The 19,773-nt window shown below is 40.2% G+C and overlaps 1 protein-coding gene across 1 annotated transcript; it reads left to right on the top strand.

Moving 5' to 3' along the window:
* Positions 1-492: 492 nt before the first annotated feature.
* On the top strand, positions 493-8,930 carry LOC124139367 (protein PBDC1-like). Its single transcript, XM_046506383.2, has 6 exons — positions 493-625; positions 1,193-1,258; positions 1,823-1,882; positions 3,494-3,634; positions 5,012-5,123; positions 7,784-8,930. Exons 1-6 carry the CDS (start codon positions 605-607, stop codon positions 7,894-7,896), a joined length of 513 nt encoding a protein of 170 aa, XP_046362339.2. The 5' UTR covers positions 493-604; the 3' UTR covers positions 7,897-8,930.
* Positions 8,931-19,773: the final 10,843 nt, after the last annotated feature.

Below are 19,773 nucleotides of genomic sequence, written 5' to 3' on the forward strand. Positions count from 1 at the left end.
TGGAACAAGATCCAGTCACATCAAGGAAGCATGACACCCAGGTAACCTAAATATGTCGCTATACAGAGAAGAAATATACATTTGTGATAGTAAGGTGTCATATGCGAGTCACATTAAGAGTACACCAAACAATGATGCAGTATATTGCGTTAATATATTGAAAAAAAGATGGTAAACAATGAACAAGAATTTAGCTGTCACCAAGAATTTTATCTTTGTTTCTAAGAAATCTTAACTCCTGTACATTTGAACACAATTCCTAAACATTTATACAATCGCAAATAATTATCAACATGAACAATGTGTCCAGTTTAAAACAATAAAAACATGAAGCATGGAATGAAATGGGAATACATCTGTAAGTGGTTTTAATTGTCTATTTAGCAATCCTTATTCAATGCTTTTGATTTAGATACAAGGACATTTAATGAAACATTGTGGTAGCTCCTGGATTAAACGTACGGTCTTGTCCGTGTTTTAATGGCCAAGGGGGGATAACTGATACCTCACTTCCGGGTTTGAAAACGTGCGAGCTGTTTTCTACGTTTCGTGATTACGATCCACCACTGAATACTAAGGAGGGACGGAACAGAAAATAGACAACATGTCTGGTTTATCAGAGCTGGTGGGTATTTGGAATTATTATAAGGAAACTATTCAACACAAAAATGTCAATAAAACTGATAATGCGGTGAATGTGACTAGTAAAGAATAGATTCCGAATGTAATTCGATCTTTATCAAATTCAGATATATGCTGTATACGCTTGTATATCTGGGATCCCACCTAAACTGTAAGGAATTTGGCACGGCTAACGACTAAAGAGATCTGATAGCTGACTGAATGTGTCATCATGCGGTTTACCATAGCCTACCTCTTGCTTGTCGTAATGGCGACTAACGGGATCGGGAGGTCTGCCGCGTCGACTTGCTTGATGCTTGTCATTGTATCCCCATTGTATCCCCATTGTGGAAATCGATGCTCATGGTGTCAATCATTGGATAGTCTGGTCCGGCCTAATTGGATGCCGCCGTTATATTGTTGAGTGTGGTGTTAACCAACAAACATAGCCTACCAGGACGTATGTTGATCATGACCAAGACACCATTATTTGCGATGCTGCTGACTGTTGTGATTATAAAAGGAAACTTGCAAATTATAAAGTAAAATGTCTGACTTCTTGTTTATCCAGGGTGTTGGAGGAATGCAGTCGGCTGCCGCGGCTCTTAACTCAAAGGCTGAGGACTATGTCAACCAGGTAAGAGGACCAATCTTTCCCCAGTTTTGAGACTGGTAAGGATAGGACCAAATTAAAAAGTAGATACTTAGTTAAGCCAACAAATCATTGACATGCTGATTAATTTTTGAGTTTGGGGCAGAGCAAAGAATTTGAGAGAATGATCTGACAGGCTGTATTGAATTAGTGGTGGATCAATTTTAAACATGTCATCAACAGTGCTTCACGATGTTGTGACCATAACCTGCCTTTGTTTGTGAGGTGGAACACATGTCATAAAATAATGAAAGCAGTTCTACCAGAGTGAACCACATTGACAGGATGGAGGCGCCTTCATTCTAAACCTATAAAGATCATGATTGTTTCTATCATGAAAGAATCGTAATATGATTGAATGTCTTTTTTCATGATCGTGTCATTCAAATCGGACTCTTGCAAAGCTAAAGTGGCAATTACATTAGCCGGGTATTTACAATAAAGGTATTTTGTTACAGTCCTATGATGAAGGGCTGTACATGGGTGACACCTGGAACTGGAAGCATGTATATGTTCTGTAACCATGGTAACTGTAATGACTTGTTTCAGCCGGATGTGGAGCTGCAGTGGGCAGTGAAGGCGTATGCTCATGCTGAAACCTACTTTAATGTAAGTGTCACAACTTCTAGTGAGTGGGTGAGTGAGTTGGGTTTAACACCACTTTGAACAGTATTCCAGTTATATCATGGGGTGTACGCTTCATGTTGGAGGAAAGTCCAAACTAATGCGGGTTTCAGAATTTTACAACTTTGGTGAAACCCACAAGCATAGGTATGATGCTGACATAACTAGAAACATAATTTGGGTGAAGCATGATTCGAAACCCACAATCATAGGTTCCTGGTATGCTAAGGGGATACAACTCTGTGATGAATTGTGGCTCACTCACAAGTTTACACACTCTGGGGGGATTCTGGGTTAGAACTGATCCCTCAAGTGGTCAGGCTGAGTGACTTAGTTGATTGTATGTCATCATACCATAGGGGTGTGCATTATTACCATCAGCAATACAACCCTTGCGTATCGACATTTTCCGATACAGTCACAGAATTAATACTATCTTGAGGTGTGTGGATGGACTGGGTTCCTATCTAAACCGTGGAAACAGCACACACATTCCATATTGATAATGTAATAGGTAGTCATTTATCCATACTACTCATTCCGCAGTCTGATTTATTGAATGAAGAAGTACTATTTGAACAGTATAAATATTTGTATTTAGTTAGGCCCCAATACACATTGCTCTTTATCTCACCTTACATCAAAATACTATCTTTTGATTGGTTAATGTTTGTTGTTTAACGCGGCACTCAGCAATATTCCAGCTATATGACGGCGGTCTGTAAAATAATCGAGTCTGGACCAGACAATCCAGTGATTGACATCATGAGCATCGATCCACGCAATTGGGATTGATGACATGTATCAACCAAGTCAGCGAGCCTGACCACCCAATCCTGTTAGTCGCCTTTTACGACAAGCAGATTGGTTAATGAGCGAGCCATTATTTTCTATGTAGCCTGCTCATATACTTGTATACCTTGCTGAGAAATCAATAAGAACACACCTTAGTTAACTTGCTTGCCTATATAGCCCTCACATCACGGCTTGGGATGCATAGGTTCACACACATATACCCCTTAATATTTGTTAACAACTTATAATGTATCTCAATACAGCTCACCGTATTGCAATATATTGCAAAACGATTTTTGTGCCAATACGCCAACCCTACCATACCCTGGCCTGGTGGATCATTGCTCACTATATCAATCACTGGTTTGTCTGGTCTAGACCGATTAATTAAAGACTGCCATCATATAGCTGGAATATTGCTGAGTATGGCGTTAACAACAAAAAGAACATGATTCCAACAAAGAGTGACAATGAAGCCATTATTGAGATGAAATACTGTTCAAGAAATTATTTAGAATATGTTTATTACATTTTCTGATTGTGACTTTGTGACCATCGAATCCATAAACTCATAAATTAACAAAAGTGGCCTAGGAGCTCTGTCCAACGAGAATGAAACTGTGGAATAATCATGAATAATGTGAACGAGTGTTTTCAGAAGTGCTGATTGATATCTAGGTTTCAACACATGCATGAAGTAAGGATACTGTTATGGCTGAAGTGTTTTGAAGTTTTGTTGGTACCCTTATCCAGCCTCATGCGTTGATGTTGAACGATGCTGATGGTGTTTTATGTTTGCAGCTGATCACCTCGGTGGACCCGTCTATCCTGAAGCTCACTCGGGAAGATGACGACATTTACACAAAGTTCAGACAAGAATTCCCTGATTTTAAGGTGGATGTTTTGGCTGAGGACGAACTTAAATCAGTAAAGGCAAAAGAGGTAAGCCAATTATTGATCATGAATTTAATGTTACAAAACAAAGCGAGTCGGATCTAAATGATACTATTGTTGGAAGAACCAAGTCATTAAACTGAAGATAGGCCTTGTACCCTGTGTGAACCTGCCCTGATTATGTGTTTAGGTTTGTCAGCACCGTACCTGTGCACATGGGTTTCACCAAAAGTGGTAAATGTAAAACACCTACATCACATGGGGCTTTCCTCTCACATTAAGCTGACACACCCTCACTCACTCACTCATTCCCCGTGTGACCCCATGGTCCAATATGCTTTCACATAGGCTTACGAAAGTCGTAGTGCTTAGATCATTTTTTGGAATGGGGCCCCCCACACTATTGCCTGTTGGAGGAAGTGACCAAACAGGATTGGGTGGTCTAGGTTGACGACTTAGGTGATTGAGTGTTACCGTAACCCTGACAATATGGGATGTTGCACATTATACCTATTACAAGTTTGTCTGGCACAGACTACAGGCAGACATTATATTGTTTGAATATTGCTAACTGGGTCATATAAGAACAAACAAACAAAACATAGTCCTTGTCATTACACACTGATGTTTTTGGTTACCGTATTCGACGTAATAAGCGCCCCGCTCTAATAAGCGCCCATGGCGATATTTGCTAATATATTGGCAAGTGAACAATCCTAATTAGCACCCCTTCCGATTGATCAATGTACACAAGACTCATATATTCGTGTATAATAGGCACGCGTGTGTTATATGCACCCTTAATTATGGGCAATTAAATTCTGGAAAAATATATCTGTCGTATATAAACAGTTCAGACCATCAGCATAAACCACGAAATTCATTTTTCAACTCTGTTTTTTCCACCAAAATAATATTCTAATAAGAGTCCCCTATTTCTGAGCGCCTGGGCGCTTATTACGTTGAATACAGTATTGCAATATACATTGTCCAGTACACAAACTCTGTTGTACAGTCTATTGGTTATTGTGCACCTATTGGGATTCCAGGTTCAGAATCTGTCCACGACAGCCGATGCTTGTCTTAAGAGGCGACTAAATTGATCATGTGATCAGAATCAGTGACTCAATCACTGGATTGTCTGGTCCATTTGTTACAATTATTTACAGTCCGTCATATAGCTGGAACATTGCGGAGTGCGGCATTAAACAACTGCCAGGCAATTGTCTGAAAGAAATGGATTTAGGTAGCCGAATAGTTAGGTGTTTGCTCATCCTGAGTAAGACATGCATGTCAAGTCCAGGTTTAATTCTCGTTATAGGTTAGATGTATGAGATCTATTTGATATTGATGGAATATTGTTGAAAGCAGCCTAAGACCTCACTCACACTGAAACACTAACAAGATCCCTATCAATATCTCCAGAAATGGCGTCCATTCTGTGAGTCCTTCAAAGGCCAGACCGAGGACTACAACTACGGCACCCTGGTACGCCTTGACAGTGCCAAGGATTACTCCGAGGAAAACTCAATCTTAGGTGGGTAACCATGGTTACTAGTTGTCTCTTTCACAATATACATGACACACACCGACAAAGAACTAGTGACAGTACATTATTTAGAGTGGGGCACATATGGCTGAGTTGTGCAAGGTTGCCTCCCTTAGGCTTGCCATGATCCTGTGTCTGGGGTTTGAACCCAATTCACCCTGGTAAAAAATGTCAAAAAAGTGTGGCCTAAGGCTTCTTCCTGAGTCAAGGGTGTTAACTGACTATAAAAGTCCAGTTTCCATCCCTGTCGAAACTAGACTGGAATTCCGAAGTTATATTTTCGCTGGACGAATGGGGGCGGTCGGGTAGCCTAGTGGTTAAAGCGTTCGCTCGTCACGCCGAAGACCCGGGTTCGATTCCCGACAAGGGTACAATGTGTGAAGCCCATTTCTGGTGTCCCCCGCCGTGATATTGCTGGAATATTGCTAAAAGCGGCGTAAAACCATGCTCGCTCGCTCGCTGGACGAATGTGTCTATGCATAGTCCAATCAAAATCAAAGTAACAAAGTAGACACCCGGTTCGTAGACAACATTGATCTCAACGTGCAGATTTCGGTCGACTGCAGGATTTGCAATGCATGTGTACCGTTAACTGGGCATCGACAGATATTTTGAAAATCTTTTCATGTTTTTAATCAAGGTACTTAATTCATTTGATGCACCTCACAGGGTGACCTATTTTATCATGATATAGATCTTGATTATGGATTGGATTGTCTTGACTGGGAGCCACCATTTTGTTTGAAGCAAATGCGTGTAGTGTGACAAGTGGAATCTTATTGGTCAATAGGAGGGACATAAAAGGGACATAACTCATAATAGCCACTGGTGACACTACGATGGAACCTGGAAATTCCAGACTAGTTCGGCAAGGGTGGAAACTGGACTTTTAGTCAGTTAACTCCCTTGCCTTGGGAAGATGGGCCTAAGGTGACATTCCGTGACAACACTGAAATCCTGTGATAGCGGAGTCAACCCAAACATTTTTGGGATATAAAGGTACTGCCACTGAAGACATTTCAGCAATAACGTTGATGATGTAGTATCACAAGTTCTCTCTCCATCTGAAGCACCGCCCCAAACTCATGAGACATACACATTGTACACTGGTGAACGATGTTTCATGGAGTTTGCTGATTTTATCAATAAGAGATCACCATTTCATCAGCACAGACATAGCAGACAAAACACTTTCAACAAAATTCATACTTGGCTTGGACCGCCTCCGTGGTCTAGTGGTAGAGCGTCCGCCTGGAGAGCGGAAGGTCCGGGGTTCGATCCCCGGCCGCGTCATACCAAAAGACGTTAAAAGATGGTACTTGTTGTTACCCTGTCTGGCGCTCGGCATTAAAGGGCTAAAACAAGGACTGGTCAGCTCGGAGTCAGTATACTGTGTCTGAGTTGGGTATTTATGTTAAACTGCGGCATGGTATCTCAGTGGGCTAGCACTATAAATCGGCATCAGCCCGGACTAGTACAAGCAGCCACACACACACATGTGCATGCACGTCGCTATATAAGTGCAATAATCTCTGACGCGACATTAAACCCAATTTCACCTCACCTCATACTTGGCTTGGAAAGGTTTTTATTGTGGAATTATGAGAAGGTCTGCTATGAAGAGATTCTATGGCAGTACTTCCCATGGGCTACGGAAAGTCTCTTCCGTTTATCACATTGAACCTGTGAAGATACGAGTAGAGAATAAGTCTACAGCAACCCATGCTTGTCGTAAGAGGCAACTAACGGGATCGGGTGGTCAGGCTCGCTGGCTTGGTTAATGCATGTCATCATATCCCAATTGCGTAGATCGATACTCATGATGTCAGTCACTGGATTGTCAGGTCCAGACTCGGTTATTTACAGACTACCATCATATAGCTGGTATATTGCTGAGTGCAGCGTTAAACAACAAACAAAAAGTTTGTCCCATTGAAACGAGAGAAAGACAATGATTTTGACGGATTTGATGAGATTGGTGAATTTGGCATTTGTGATTGCAGCATTTGTGATTGCTATTTCAAGCTTTTTAAAGAAACATGTAAACAAAATTATTAATATAATTAGTTTCTAGTTGAGTGTGTCAAGTGATATTATGCTACATTGCAAGGTGTCTGGGAGATTGTATGTTAAGAATTTCCATGGCCAGTGATTAATTAAACACTCTGCCTTGTTTGTACCATTGTTTGGATAAGATAGTATACACTATGAGGACAGGACATTTTCTCTAGCTGGTCAGTAAGTCATGATCATATTATTGTATGTTCATTTACATTTGTTCTTGTGTATAAATACAATCTGTGGGTTCATCCGTAGCCATGGTAATTAAACATTATGTAATTGTCAAACAGGGTAGAAAACTCTCATGAATTGTCAGTTTTAGTATGAGATTTTTTAATAGGCTTGCAATGAATATCTTTCATAATGACACTTATGGACGCTCTTTTCATTTCCTTTAAAATATTGGTGTTATGATGCCATAAAAATAGTTAAACATGTTGAGTGAATTATTGTGTGAACCAAATTCCATACAGTTTACGTTCCTGAAAATGCTGCAGAAAGACACTCGGCGTTTAATTGTGTCTTTGTTAATAAGCAGCGTTTTTGTTTTTTCCTCAAATAATATTATTGCCTTTTTTTGTTTCCAGGGTTACGGATACAGTTCCTTGCTATTGAAATCTCTCGTAATCGTGAGGGACACAATGCACAGTTGCGTTTCACATACAGCAAGAAGAAAGCAGAGCAGAAGGCGGAGTCATAGCAGTGGCCATGTTGGATTAAGACATCTTCAAAACATTTCTTATCATATCTGTTTTTGGCCATCAAACTGTGAATCACACCAGCCATACAGTGGTCAAACTGTTAGCCACGTGCAGATGATTAATTCTCTTATCATCAGACTCTTTCCAACACTGAAAAGATGTATATACAGTGTTCTAACCAGTCACACAACGCAGGCCGTAATTCAGTGTTGGAAGAAGCTTCCTGTTTGACATCTCCTGGCCAGGAATGTCATGTTTTCTGCTGTCTGACTTATTTAATGTTTCAAACTCCAAGCTCTGCTTAGACATCAAGGCATTCAAACATAATGACGTACAATGTATCATGTATTTTTTCTGTTTTAGAAGAGAGACCAATATGATTGAGACATCATTGTTGGTTAGCACCCACGCCCCCCCCAAATATTTTAACAACAATATGGGTTTCCTTTTTCTGGCAGGTCAATCCAATAATAGGGAAGGTTGTTTTTGTTTTGTTTTATTTTTTTATTTTTTGTTAATTTTTACAAACAATAATTTGTAGATTGTCATTGAAAGCCTGCCTTCTTGACTAACATAACAGTCTATGAAATCTTTTGTTACATAATACATTTCTCTCCACTTCAATTAAAACAAATAATTTTCCTGATGCTGATTTCATAGGGCTGGCTAGAGCCGGCTAGACTTGCTTTTGTATATATACCTAGTTTGGTTTTATTTTCATAAAATAGATATATACCAGTCATGGTGCAGGACTACCTGCCTTCAAAGGACAGCCGATACTGACTAGTGCAACACATTCATGTTAGTGGCATAAAATACAAGATAGTGAGAACTTGAGAAATACAAGAAAGAAGGTTGTGTGTCAGGCTCCAGATTACAGTCAGTCAGGAACCCGGACACACATTTGGGGGGCTTAGTGAGGTGAGGTGAGGTGAAATTGGGTTTAACGTCGCATCCAAGATTATTGCACTTATATAGTGACGTGCATGCACGTGTGTGGGTATGGCTGCTTGAACTAGTCCGGACTGATGCCGATTTATAGTGCTAGCTCACTGAGATACCATGCGGCAGTTTAACATGAATACCCCACTCAGACACAGTATACTGACTCCAAGCCGACCAGTCCTTGTTTTAGCCCCTTAATGCCGAGTGCCAGACAGGGTAACAACAAGTACCATCTTTTAACGTCTTTTGGTATGACGCGGCCGGGGATCGAACCCCGGACCTTCCGCTCTCCGGGCGGACGCTCTACCACTAGACCACGGAGGCGGTTGGGGCTTAGTGAACTAGTATTGGATTGGGTGGTCAAGCTCTGTGACTGATTGTGAGTGACCGTTATCATGATCTCATTCACAATAAGAAATTCCATGATCTTTTTCCATGAAACTGTATTTCAACTGTCCCCAAGGTTTGTAGCTGGTCATGCTTGAACAAGATGAAAACATTTACGCTTTACATTTTATTGTCGGTTTTATTCAGTTACAATTCGTAGCAAAATTGAAGTATTGAGAACTGGTTCAAAATTACAGCTCCCAAAGGCTTCTTTTCTGTGAGGAGTACTATCACTTGATGTTTACAGTTTCGTCGTCTCGGGCAGGCAGACTTGGATGAATTTCATGGTCTGTCACGATGTGCAGAGTTTGACATAGCTCCCTAAGAGTGCCCTCTTGTGTCAACCTCACCTTTATTCAAACTGGAACTATTTCTGAAGTCGACAGATGCAAAGCAGCGCCCTAATGTGACACTTTCTCCGTCGACCTCTGTTCTGCAGATCAAGGCCGGAACCATCAGGCTATGAAGACTTGAATGATCCTGTAATTGTGATGGTGTGAGACATGCTTGCATTCCCATAATAAATATTAAATGTGAAGCATCAGTACTAATTAACAGATTTGTTTTTGTCTACTGAAAATAATGAGTGGTTTACGACCTGAATACTATATTGTTATGTGGGGTGGGAGGAAATAATGTGTAGCCTTGAAATAATTTGTTTTGTTTGTTTGTTGTTTAACGCCGCACTCAGCAATATTCCAGCTATATGATGGCGGTCTGTAAGTAATTGAGTCTGGACCAGACAATCCAGTGATTGACAACATAAGCATCGATCCACGTAATTGGGATCGATGACATGCATCAACCAAGTCAGCGAGCCTGACCACACGATCCCATTAGTCACCTCTTAAGACGAGCATAGTCGCCTTTCACGGCAAGCATGGGTTGTTGAAGACCTATTCTACCCCGGATCTTCACGGGGAGACAAGCATGGGTTGTTGAAGACCTATTCTACGCCGGATCTTCACGGGGAGACAAGCATGGGTTGTTGAAGACCTATTCTATGCCAGATCTTCACGGGGAGACAAGCATGGGTTGTTGAAGACCTATTCTATGCCAGATCTTCAAAGACAGCCTTGAAATAAATCAGGTGTCAGCGCTTATTGATGGATAACATGCTGTAAGTAGCATATAGCCTAGTGTCAGCCAAGTGCTCTTGTGTACTGTGCACGGGTCACAAATCGGGTGAAGTGAAGCAACGTTGGTCGCGGAGAGTAGTTGGATGGGTGACCGTGTTGGGCAGATTGACTCCTGAGAGTTTGTAGGGCCTTGGTCCTGGCCCACACTTAAGCAAATATAGCACAAGTGGTGCCTCTTTAGGCAAGTGACTCTGGACCAAACAATCCAGTGATTGATATCATGAGCATCGATCCACGCAATTGAGATTGTCGCCTCTTATCGATAAGCATAGTTGCCTTTTACGGCACGCATGGGTAGCTGAAGACCTATTCTACCCCAGATCTTGATGGTGCTTTTGGCGTTGGCTAGGATATGCACATTATTAGTAAGTGCATCCTTACCATGGGCGGATACAGCTTTTTTTAAAAGGGGGGGGGGGGTGCACAATTAAGATGTATTTATTGTCTTTGGTGGTAATTTATACAGAAATAAAGATTTTTTTCGAAATAAAAAGGGGGGGTGTGCGCACCCTCTGTATCCGCCCATGCTTACTCAGTTTTTTCTTTCCACAACTAAATCCCAGATTAATACCAAATGTGGTCTGCCAGCACACTTCTGTATTCAATCATTAGTTTGTTTGTTACTTAACACTGCACTCAGTTATATCCGATCTATATAACAGTGATTCAGCTCATTTGTAGAATCAAACCCAGCACATTGGCGTGACAAGGAAGAGCCTTATCCAGAAGGCTACCCTATGTGGCTGCTACAACCAGAAGTATTTGCTGTGTTATGTAGCTAACTCATGTCAGATGTTGACAACATCGCGTTTGTAGGTCATAGCCTCCAGCTGTACGGGGATTACGGGTCAGAATATGTGCCCTACAAGAGGTTCTTACTCAAAAGAAGTTGTTTAATGCCACAATCTGCAATATACCATCTTTATGTAGCAGGGTGTGGAGTCATCCTACACGCGACATCCTTGGCTTGTCAGCCTGCTGACAGGGTTAACGTCTTTGTTCATGTGGACAAGGTGTCAAATCAGAAGGTGTGTTGTTCATATCCCATCACAGGACTTAGAAATGTTATGGCCGCTATGTTTCTCACATTGGACAAGGTGTCCGACCTCATATCAGAAGGTGTGTTGTTCAAATCCCATCACAGGACTTGGAAATGTTATAGCCACTATGTTTATCTAATGGATAAGGCGTCCGACCTCAAATCAGTTGTGTGATTCAAATCCCATCACAGGACTTGGAAATGTTATAGCCGCTATGTTTATCTGATGGACAAGGCGTCCGACCTCAAATCAGTTGTGTGATTCAAATCCCATCACAGGACTTGGAAATGTTATAGCCGCTATGTTTATCTGATGGACAAGGCATCCGACCTCAAATCAGTTGTGTGATTCAAATCCCATCACAGGACTTGGAAATGTTATAGCCGCTATGTTGGTCACATTGGACAAGGTATCCGACCTCAAATCAGAAAGTGTGTTGTTCAAATCCCATCACAGGACTTGGAAATGTTATGGCCGTTACATTTATCACAATGGCCTGCAAATAATCAGGTCTGGGCATAGTGATGATATTCAATCAGAAAGTCAGAGAGACCCTTTCTCATTGGCTCTTTCAACAAGTAGAGGTACTGGGGACCTACTCTGACAGGTCTATCTGTGTAGGAGAATACATATCAGCCATGCAACTTCAAGATTTTCATCAGCTGAACAGAGAAATTTCCCAAGGCCATGACAACAACTCAAAGAATTGTACAAAACAAGTTAGTTTATTTAGTAATTGACAATAAATAACAGTACACGGACGTCATTCTGTACATCGGAACTAAAAGTTGGTTCGTCCATAACATAAGACCAGACACACTACATGAAGCTATGTTAAAACATTTCTCACTCCCAGATAGTCCACAAGAAATACCCTGGAATCTATAGGACTGGTGGCTGCGTTTTCTAAATGTGACCCACTAGGAGAAAAGAGATTGTGGGTGCTCGGATACGTCATAAAGATGTTTGACCTCATCCTACTTCAGTGAAGATTGCCATGTGTGATGTCATGTATCTCTGTGATGAGTATCAATTGAAGTTTGTGAATTGTATTTGTGTGTTCCCAAGATGCTGTAGTTTTAAGATATAAAAATTCAAAGTGTGATTTTTCACCAATAAAGTCCCTTATCTCATGGTTGTCCACAAATAGTCGGCCATTACAGCTAACCATGATGTTGGCCTCAGGGGAAAGGGGAAAAGGTCCCTTTTGGTGGACGTAAGAAAGTGCATTCGGTCTAAAATTATATGTCAAAGTCACAGAAAGAAGGGATATCATGATACCTATGGTATCAGAGTTAAAGTCTCTGAATGAATTCTAATTTTCATAAAACAAAGAAGAAACAAGGTGATTTGTTTTGAAAAAACCCTTGATGTACATGGGACAACTTAAACACAGCGTTTGAATAACAGACTCAAATGTTGAATAGTATCAGTTTTCACAACATCTGATGTGCAGATAATTAAAGTGAGTGAGTGAGTGAGTTGGGTTTAACGCCGCTTTTAACAGTATTCAAGTCATATCACGGCGTGTCATCTTAATGTGGGAGGAAAGCCCGAAGGGATGCAGGTCTCGGACGTTTACCACTTTGGTGAAACCCACGAGCACGGGTATGGTGCTGACAAACCTAGAAACATAATCGGGGCGAACCGGGATTCGAACCCACAATCATAGGTTTCTGGCATGCCAAAGGGACGCAACTCTGCACAGCGAATCACGGCGCTTTCGACAACTGGGCCACCCGTGCCCCCCAGATAATTAAAACAATTTGTCGAACAGTAATATTGATACAAAATAAAATACACCACATATTGTGTCATTGAGTAGAATACAGTAGTATAGGTTAAAGGTACTTTCTTGATAGTGCCCTGTGTGCTCATAAGCCATCCACCTGAGCAATCTCATTAAAATCAGATCTAAGTTCTCGCTGCTGCTAAACAAACATCTGAGGACATCCCATTACGGGTCACGTCAGAGTGACCTTTAGTGAACTTTGACTGACCACTGAAATGACCAACAAGAAGTCGACATCAGCCAATTAGAAAGCAGCTTTCTCGAAATTTATGGCACTCGTTTCAACCAGGCGACTTCCATTTCAGACATCGCTTGAAAAATATGTTGACACAGTTCTTGATTAAAATTTTGAAAACTGAACAAACGAACAATCTGGAATGTCTAATTTATGGTTGAGATTGTATACTGTGCAACGCCTCCTTCGTTCAAATGACGGAATCAGTCATACGGGCCGTAACTGTTCGGAATACCCTGTGTTAACGTTTTCGAGGTTGCATGATTTGAAAACACATTCCGACTGTCACTTTCATGATCTGGTAAGCGACGCTTTAATTGGTCGGATAAAAGGTCGTTCTGACATAACCCATAATGGGATGTCCTCAGATCTTTGTTTAGCGATAGCAAGGACTAAGATCTGATTTTAATGAGAATGTCCACCTGAGCAGTTTAAACTCACCACTTCAGTAAAGTGACACCAGGTCCTCGTGGATTATCCCTGACACTAACACCACACACAATATGAATGAAAGAGGTCCTGCAGACATGATACATGTAGGCTGGATATAAATATACCATACCACTGTTGAAAGGGTTATTTTCATCTTTCCATGAGACACACAAATGATTCTCATAATATACCTAAAAAAAATTACGATCACCAATTCTTTCATATTATGACAGATTAACTATAGTAATACGAAAGAATTGGGTGTTCTTTAACTTCTTTTGAGTAGTATACATACATGTTACTGAGAGATTAACTATAGTAATACGAAAGAATCGGGTGTTCTTTAACTTCTTTTGAATAGTTTACATCACTTAAGTATCTCATTGATGAAGTGAATGACATCGGATAATCCCTAACAAAAGTTGAGTAGTATATATCAGTGACAGTAAATGATGTACAACTGATAATGGACATATATGTATATAAACATCAGGGTATAACACTTGTTTCCCTTGGATTCATGTGGGGAATATAACTTGTAACTAGGGCTGGGACGAGTCCAAATTTACTACCCGGATACCCGCTATAGGTCTCAAGAGTTGGGTACAAAATGTCCGAATGGGAATTGTTTTACCGCAGCCCTGGCAAAAACTATTTAGATACATGTATAAAATAATTTGATCATGTATAATCTGCAGTTGATAGACGCTTTATCCTTACTCGAACATATAAAAGTCAGAACGAATGCCTGCATAGTGAGAAAGAAATTGTGAACATTAGCTATACTTGTAGTGTAACCATTGAGTTTTATTGTTAATGTCATTAAACAGTATATAACGTGACTAACCACGGGTCCGGGTAGTCATGTGGGTCCCCGGGTCCTACTCAGGAACCATCTGAACCGAGTACCCAAGTTCCCCGTCCCAGCCCTACTCATAACCCAATCGTACGACACATGTATATACTACTGACAAAATATAAGTGTTTTACAGTGTTAGCAGTTAAGGGGACTTGAGGAATTACATTCACATGTTTACATCTTGCTCGCTGATACCATTTAGATGGTACTAGAACATTCTAGTTGTTGTCGAAGTTTAAGGATAACACGTTATATTGACACGAAATGTATACAGAGATTTATCTAGGTATCTAAACTAATACCCTTGGCAAGAAAATTAGGTAATATTGTTATCGTGTTCAAAATAGTTCCTCCAAGAATCAAGAAACAAAGACAGAACATGAAAAACATTCACACTGCTTCATGAAGTGTCAAATCACAATAAAACCCTGTGCTATATTCCGACTTTAAGTGGGTCCCCACTCATTGTGTGTAACCAGTGCCAACGTGACACACCATCAGATTCTCCCTCAGGCTACAAAATATAAAAGAATTGGTTTTCACTTTTGAGTGAGTGAGTGAGTGAGTGAGTGAGTGAGTTGGGTTTAACGCCGCTTTTTACAGTATTCCAGTCATATCACGGCGTGTCAGCTTAATGTGGGAGGAAAGCCCGAAGTGATGCAGGTCTCAGATGTTTACCACTTCGGTGAACCCACGAGCACGGGTATGGTGCTGACAAACCTAGAAACATAATCCGGGCGAACCGGGATTCGAACCCACAATCATAGGTTTCTGGCGTGCCTAAGGGACGCGACTCTGCACAGCGAATCGCGGCGCCTTAGACGACTGGACCACCCGTGCCCCCCTTTTCACTTTTGAAAATATAGTGTGGGCCGGCAGTGTCTTTTTTTGTTGTTGGTTGTTCCAACTATTCCTTGTATTCCTTCCTATATTGAATCGCATTGGTTTTAAACATGTATTTTACTGCCGGGTTGTGTCAGAGACTCCAAATCTAATAAAAACTAAACGTGTGGCGGACTTTATGATTCTGCAGGCGGTGCCTGAGAACCAAGACTGTTTTCTTTTTCAAGCCTTATCACGGGAGGTATTCTGCCCTGGTGATATTCCAAGGAATAATCGGTCTTTATGCTTGTTCAAAGACCTGCAGATTAAAATGATGGACATGTACAGATAACAAATAAAATGACATTCCAAATTGTACATATTCCATTAATATTCCAATAATAACATTCATACAATGACGCATATAAAACACAAAACAAACTCTCCATTAGTGACCTGTAAACAATGGACAACAGTGGATACTTCGAGCTGTGATGTTGTAATATGGGATACGGATTTAACATCTCTGCCATAATGTGACTGTTATGTGTTAAGCACGTTGCACTTTGTGTGAGTACGTAACGATTCACTTTGTATGAGTACATAATGATTCACTTTGTATGAGTACGTAACGATTCACTTCGTATGAGTACGTAATGATTCACTTCATATGAGTATGTAACGATTAACTTTGTGTGAGTACGTAACGATTCATTTTGTGTGAGTACGTAACGATTCACTTTGTTTGAGAATGTAACGATTCACTTTGTGTGAGTACGTAACGATTCACTACGTATGAGAATGTAACGATTCACTTTGTGTGAGTACGTAACGATTCACTACGTATGAGAATGTAACGATTCACTTTGTGTGAGTACGTAACGATTCACTTCGTATGAGAATGTAACGATTCACTTTGTGTGAGTACGTAACGATTCACTCCGTAAGAGTACGTAACAATTCACTTTGTATGAGAATGAGGGGTGTAATGGCATTCTTTGTCACATTGCCATACATGTCTTCAGTAAGTGAGAGAATAAATATGGTTTTATACGCCTTTTAGTAATATCACGGGGGCACCAGAAATATGATTCAGACAATGTGGGGAATCGAACCTGGACTTTCGGCTATACAAGCTAACGCCTCAAACAGTAGGCTAAGCCATCATCCGTACCTTGACACATCACCGCAACAGAGATGATACAATACATACAATGTGAGAGACGTGTTTCACCAAACAAAGGGAAGAAAAGATAAACGACGACTTGTGTAGATACAATCAGTGTTTTTGAATAAATGATACCATTTTGAATGTCCTTTTCAATATAAATACTTTTCATAAGTGAAATTTTACATTCTTCATTCTCATAGGAAATGTTACCCCCTCGTAAAGGGTGACTTGTAAAAACCTTCATAGTAGAGTTTATTATACTTGAGTTTATTAAAATTGCTAGCAAATTTTGGGAGCCATGCTTTACCGTGCGCTATAACCGAAGCGCGCAATAACGAGGAAAACTGTACGTAACAACTTTTAATGTGTGTGAAAAGTTATCCGAAAAAACACTATTTGAAGGGGGCGTGGCCTAAATGCAAAATTTTAATGTCCGATTTGGATTTAAATTTTCCGGACCCCTGCTTCATATCCAATAAAATGTTACACCCTCATATAAAGTAAAATCCTTCATACTCGATTTGATGTTACACTCTCGTACAAAGTGAATTGTAGAAACCGTCATTCTCATACAAAGTCTACACGAATACAACATGCAGACGAATGGGTTCTTGAATACCCAAGAACAACTTCCTGCTGCACTGGGATTATACAACATACGAAACTGTAACCATGGTAACAAATCTCCTTCAGAAACAATAATCTGTTATTTCCATTTAACATTAGGTCGTAGTAAACAAAAACGTGAGAGTGAATGAGTTCAGTCGAAAGCCTCTTCATATCACAAGGTGTTTGGGGGGATGCCAAAAAGACCCCCATGACCAGGTGCTGACTGACAAAGGATCGTATCTTGGCAACCAGGAGGTCATCATGTGACCTCTGAGTACAGCTAAGGGACACAACTCTGCAGAAAGACATGACACCATAGATCACTGTCATGGCCCCACAACATACATGAATGTTATGACAGGTGTTTGAAAACACCATGAAGGAAAAAAGTCCTAATAATAGTGTGGTTTCAGAATTCTATCAACTTATGGTAGGTAGGTCATTTTTTTCAAAAACATTTTTTGTTGAAACCCCGCACCCGTTCGAGAACTCCTTTTAGCGATGAATAGCAAGTACCACTTAAAAAAAGGACTAAAAAAATGATTGGCATTTTAAAATTATGGTCTAGCTGTCAGGTAATTGGAAACGTCCTTTTAAGGCCAAATGTGCCCTGGTTGTCTCACTAACATGGGTTGTCAATGGCAACAATTGTGACCAGTGATATTCTACATGCCAAATTACCCATGGTGCTGGAACAAAAATTTAAAATGTAAATGCAATAATAAAAATAATAATTGACTAAAGGAACTGAAATAATAGCTGTCACAACACAGAGACGAGGCAAAAATAACCTTTCAACACTCACGTGTCAACGATCTCAAGCAACAAGGATTGGACCATGTGACTTGGTGCTAGTTGGTGAAAAACTGTTCCAAGGTGTAGATAAAAAAAGCATGGGACTTGTCCAATTATCTGTATCTCAAGTTCATTCCATATTAACAGAAAAATTATGTTTTCAATCTTGAAAACTGCCATTTTAAACAGTGGATCAGTATTTTTATAGACTATAAACAAATATACCCTGTCTTAGCATCAGTTGTAACTTGATGTGCCTATCAGCAGAGGATTCTCCCTGTTCAGCGGCAAAAACTAACAGTTTTAGTCCACTAGTCTTTATAATGATAACATATAGTACAACCATTAAAAATGGCAAATTGCTGCTTGTCCTTAGGATACCTTAACTATCGGGCAGTTTGGCAAGGACTATAGAACTAGTGCCAATTTCTAATGCTGTTGTTTTGTCAGTGTCCAGGACGTTTTACCCACACATCTAATCAGCTGTTTGCCAAGATCTGCTGTGGAAACATATGTTGGCTTGCACACAGTTTCACACACAGCTGCTTTCAGACCCAGTCCCTCTTGACTTGAGGTTCATATACCTCTCTGAGAGACAAAGATTTCACAGAAATCATCCACATTGCCGAGGATTCCTTAAACTTTCATATTCATTGACAGAACAACTTGCTCTAGAACCAATTACAAAAGTAATCTTTTGTGCTACTTTCACTCATTTTAGACATGGAGGTGTCCTTTTCTTGAAATGGAAGCATTTAACTTCGAACATTAAAAAAAGCAACTTTCATTAAAGACTTGTAAATTCATGTAATTTCATATCTCTGTAACCATGGTAACAGCCTGGCCTTCTGAAAGTCAGTGAGACAAGATACAAGACAAGGGGACTATTTGTCTAGTGGAGCTATTGTCCTAACCCAGCTTACAGTCACTTCAGCTCAGAACCTTGAAATGATTCAGAAGCTAAAATTCTGAGTCCTCAACCTGCAGTTGGCTACCTACATCGGGAAGAACTCAGGATCACTTACCCTGTCGAAGGGGGAAGATTACAACATCTTACTGGAAGCTCTTGTCCCATCACTTGAATTATTTGTCGATTGTAAATAAACACATCTTAGGACTGCAAGGGATGCTGCTAAACAATCTTCAATTGATACGTATTGCAATTGTTTTCAGTCTTCCAGTACATAAGGTAAAAAATATATAAAAAAGTTTTGTTATTATTTGTACTGTTTTCCCTAAAATCTGCATGGAATACATTCACAAATAATGTTTCCCTTCTGAATTGATTGACATTAAATGTCTGAAACGCAGTAGTGATTTTTGTCTACTGTTGGTATCTCCCCTGTATCCATGACTACAAAATGGCAGCGACTGACCATGCTGAGTAATATTTACATAAATTTGCAATACTTATTCATGAATCTAATTATCTTGTTACTTCAGTACAGCAAAACTTATTTTCTAAAGCTTTTCTTCTGTTTTGTTGTTTAATGCCACACTCAGCAACATTCCAGCTATATAACAGCAACCTGTAAATAATCAAGTCAATCAAGTGATTGACATCATGAGCATCGATCTTTGAAATTGGGATACGATGACAAGCAACAACATAGTCACCACATCTGACTACCTGATTCTGTTAGTCTCCTA

The sequence above is a fragment of the Haliotis rufescens genome, unplaced genomic scaffold (genome assembly GCF_023055435.1).
Source record: "Haliotis rufescens isolate VD_foot unplaced genomic scaffold, xgHalRufe1.0.p SCAF_27, whole genome shotgun sequence".
Lineage (NCBI taxonomy): Eukaryota > Metazoa > Mollusca > Gastropoda > Lepetellida > Haliotidae > Haliotis > Haliotis rufescens.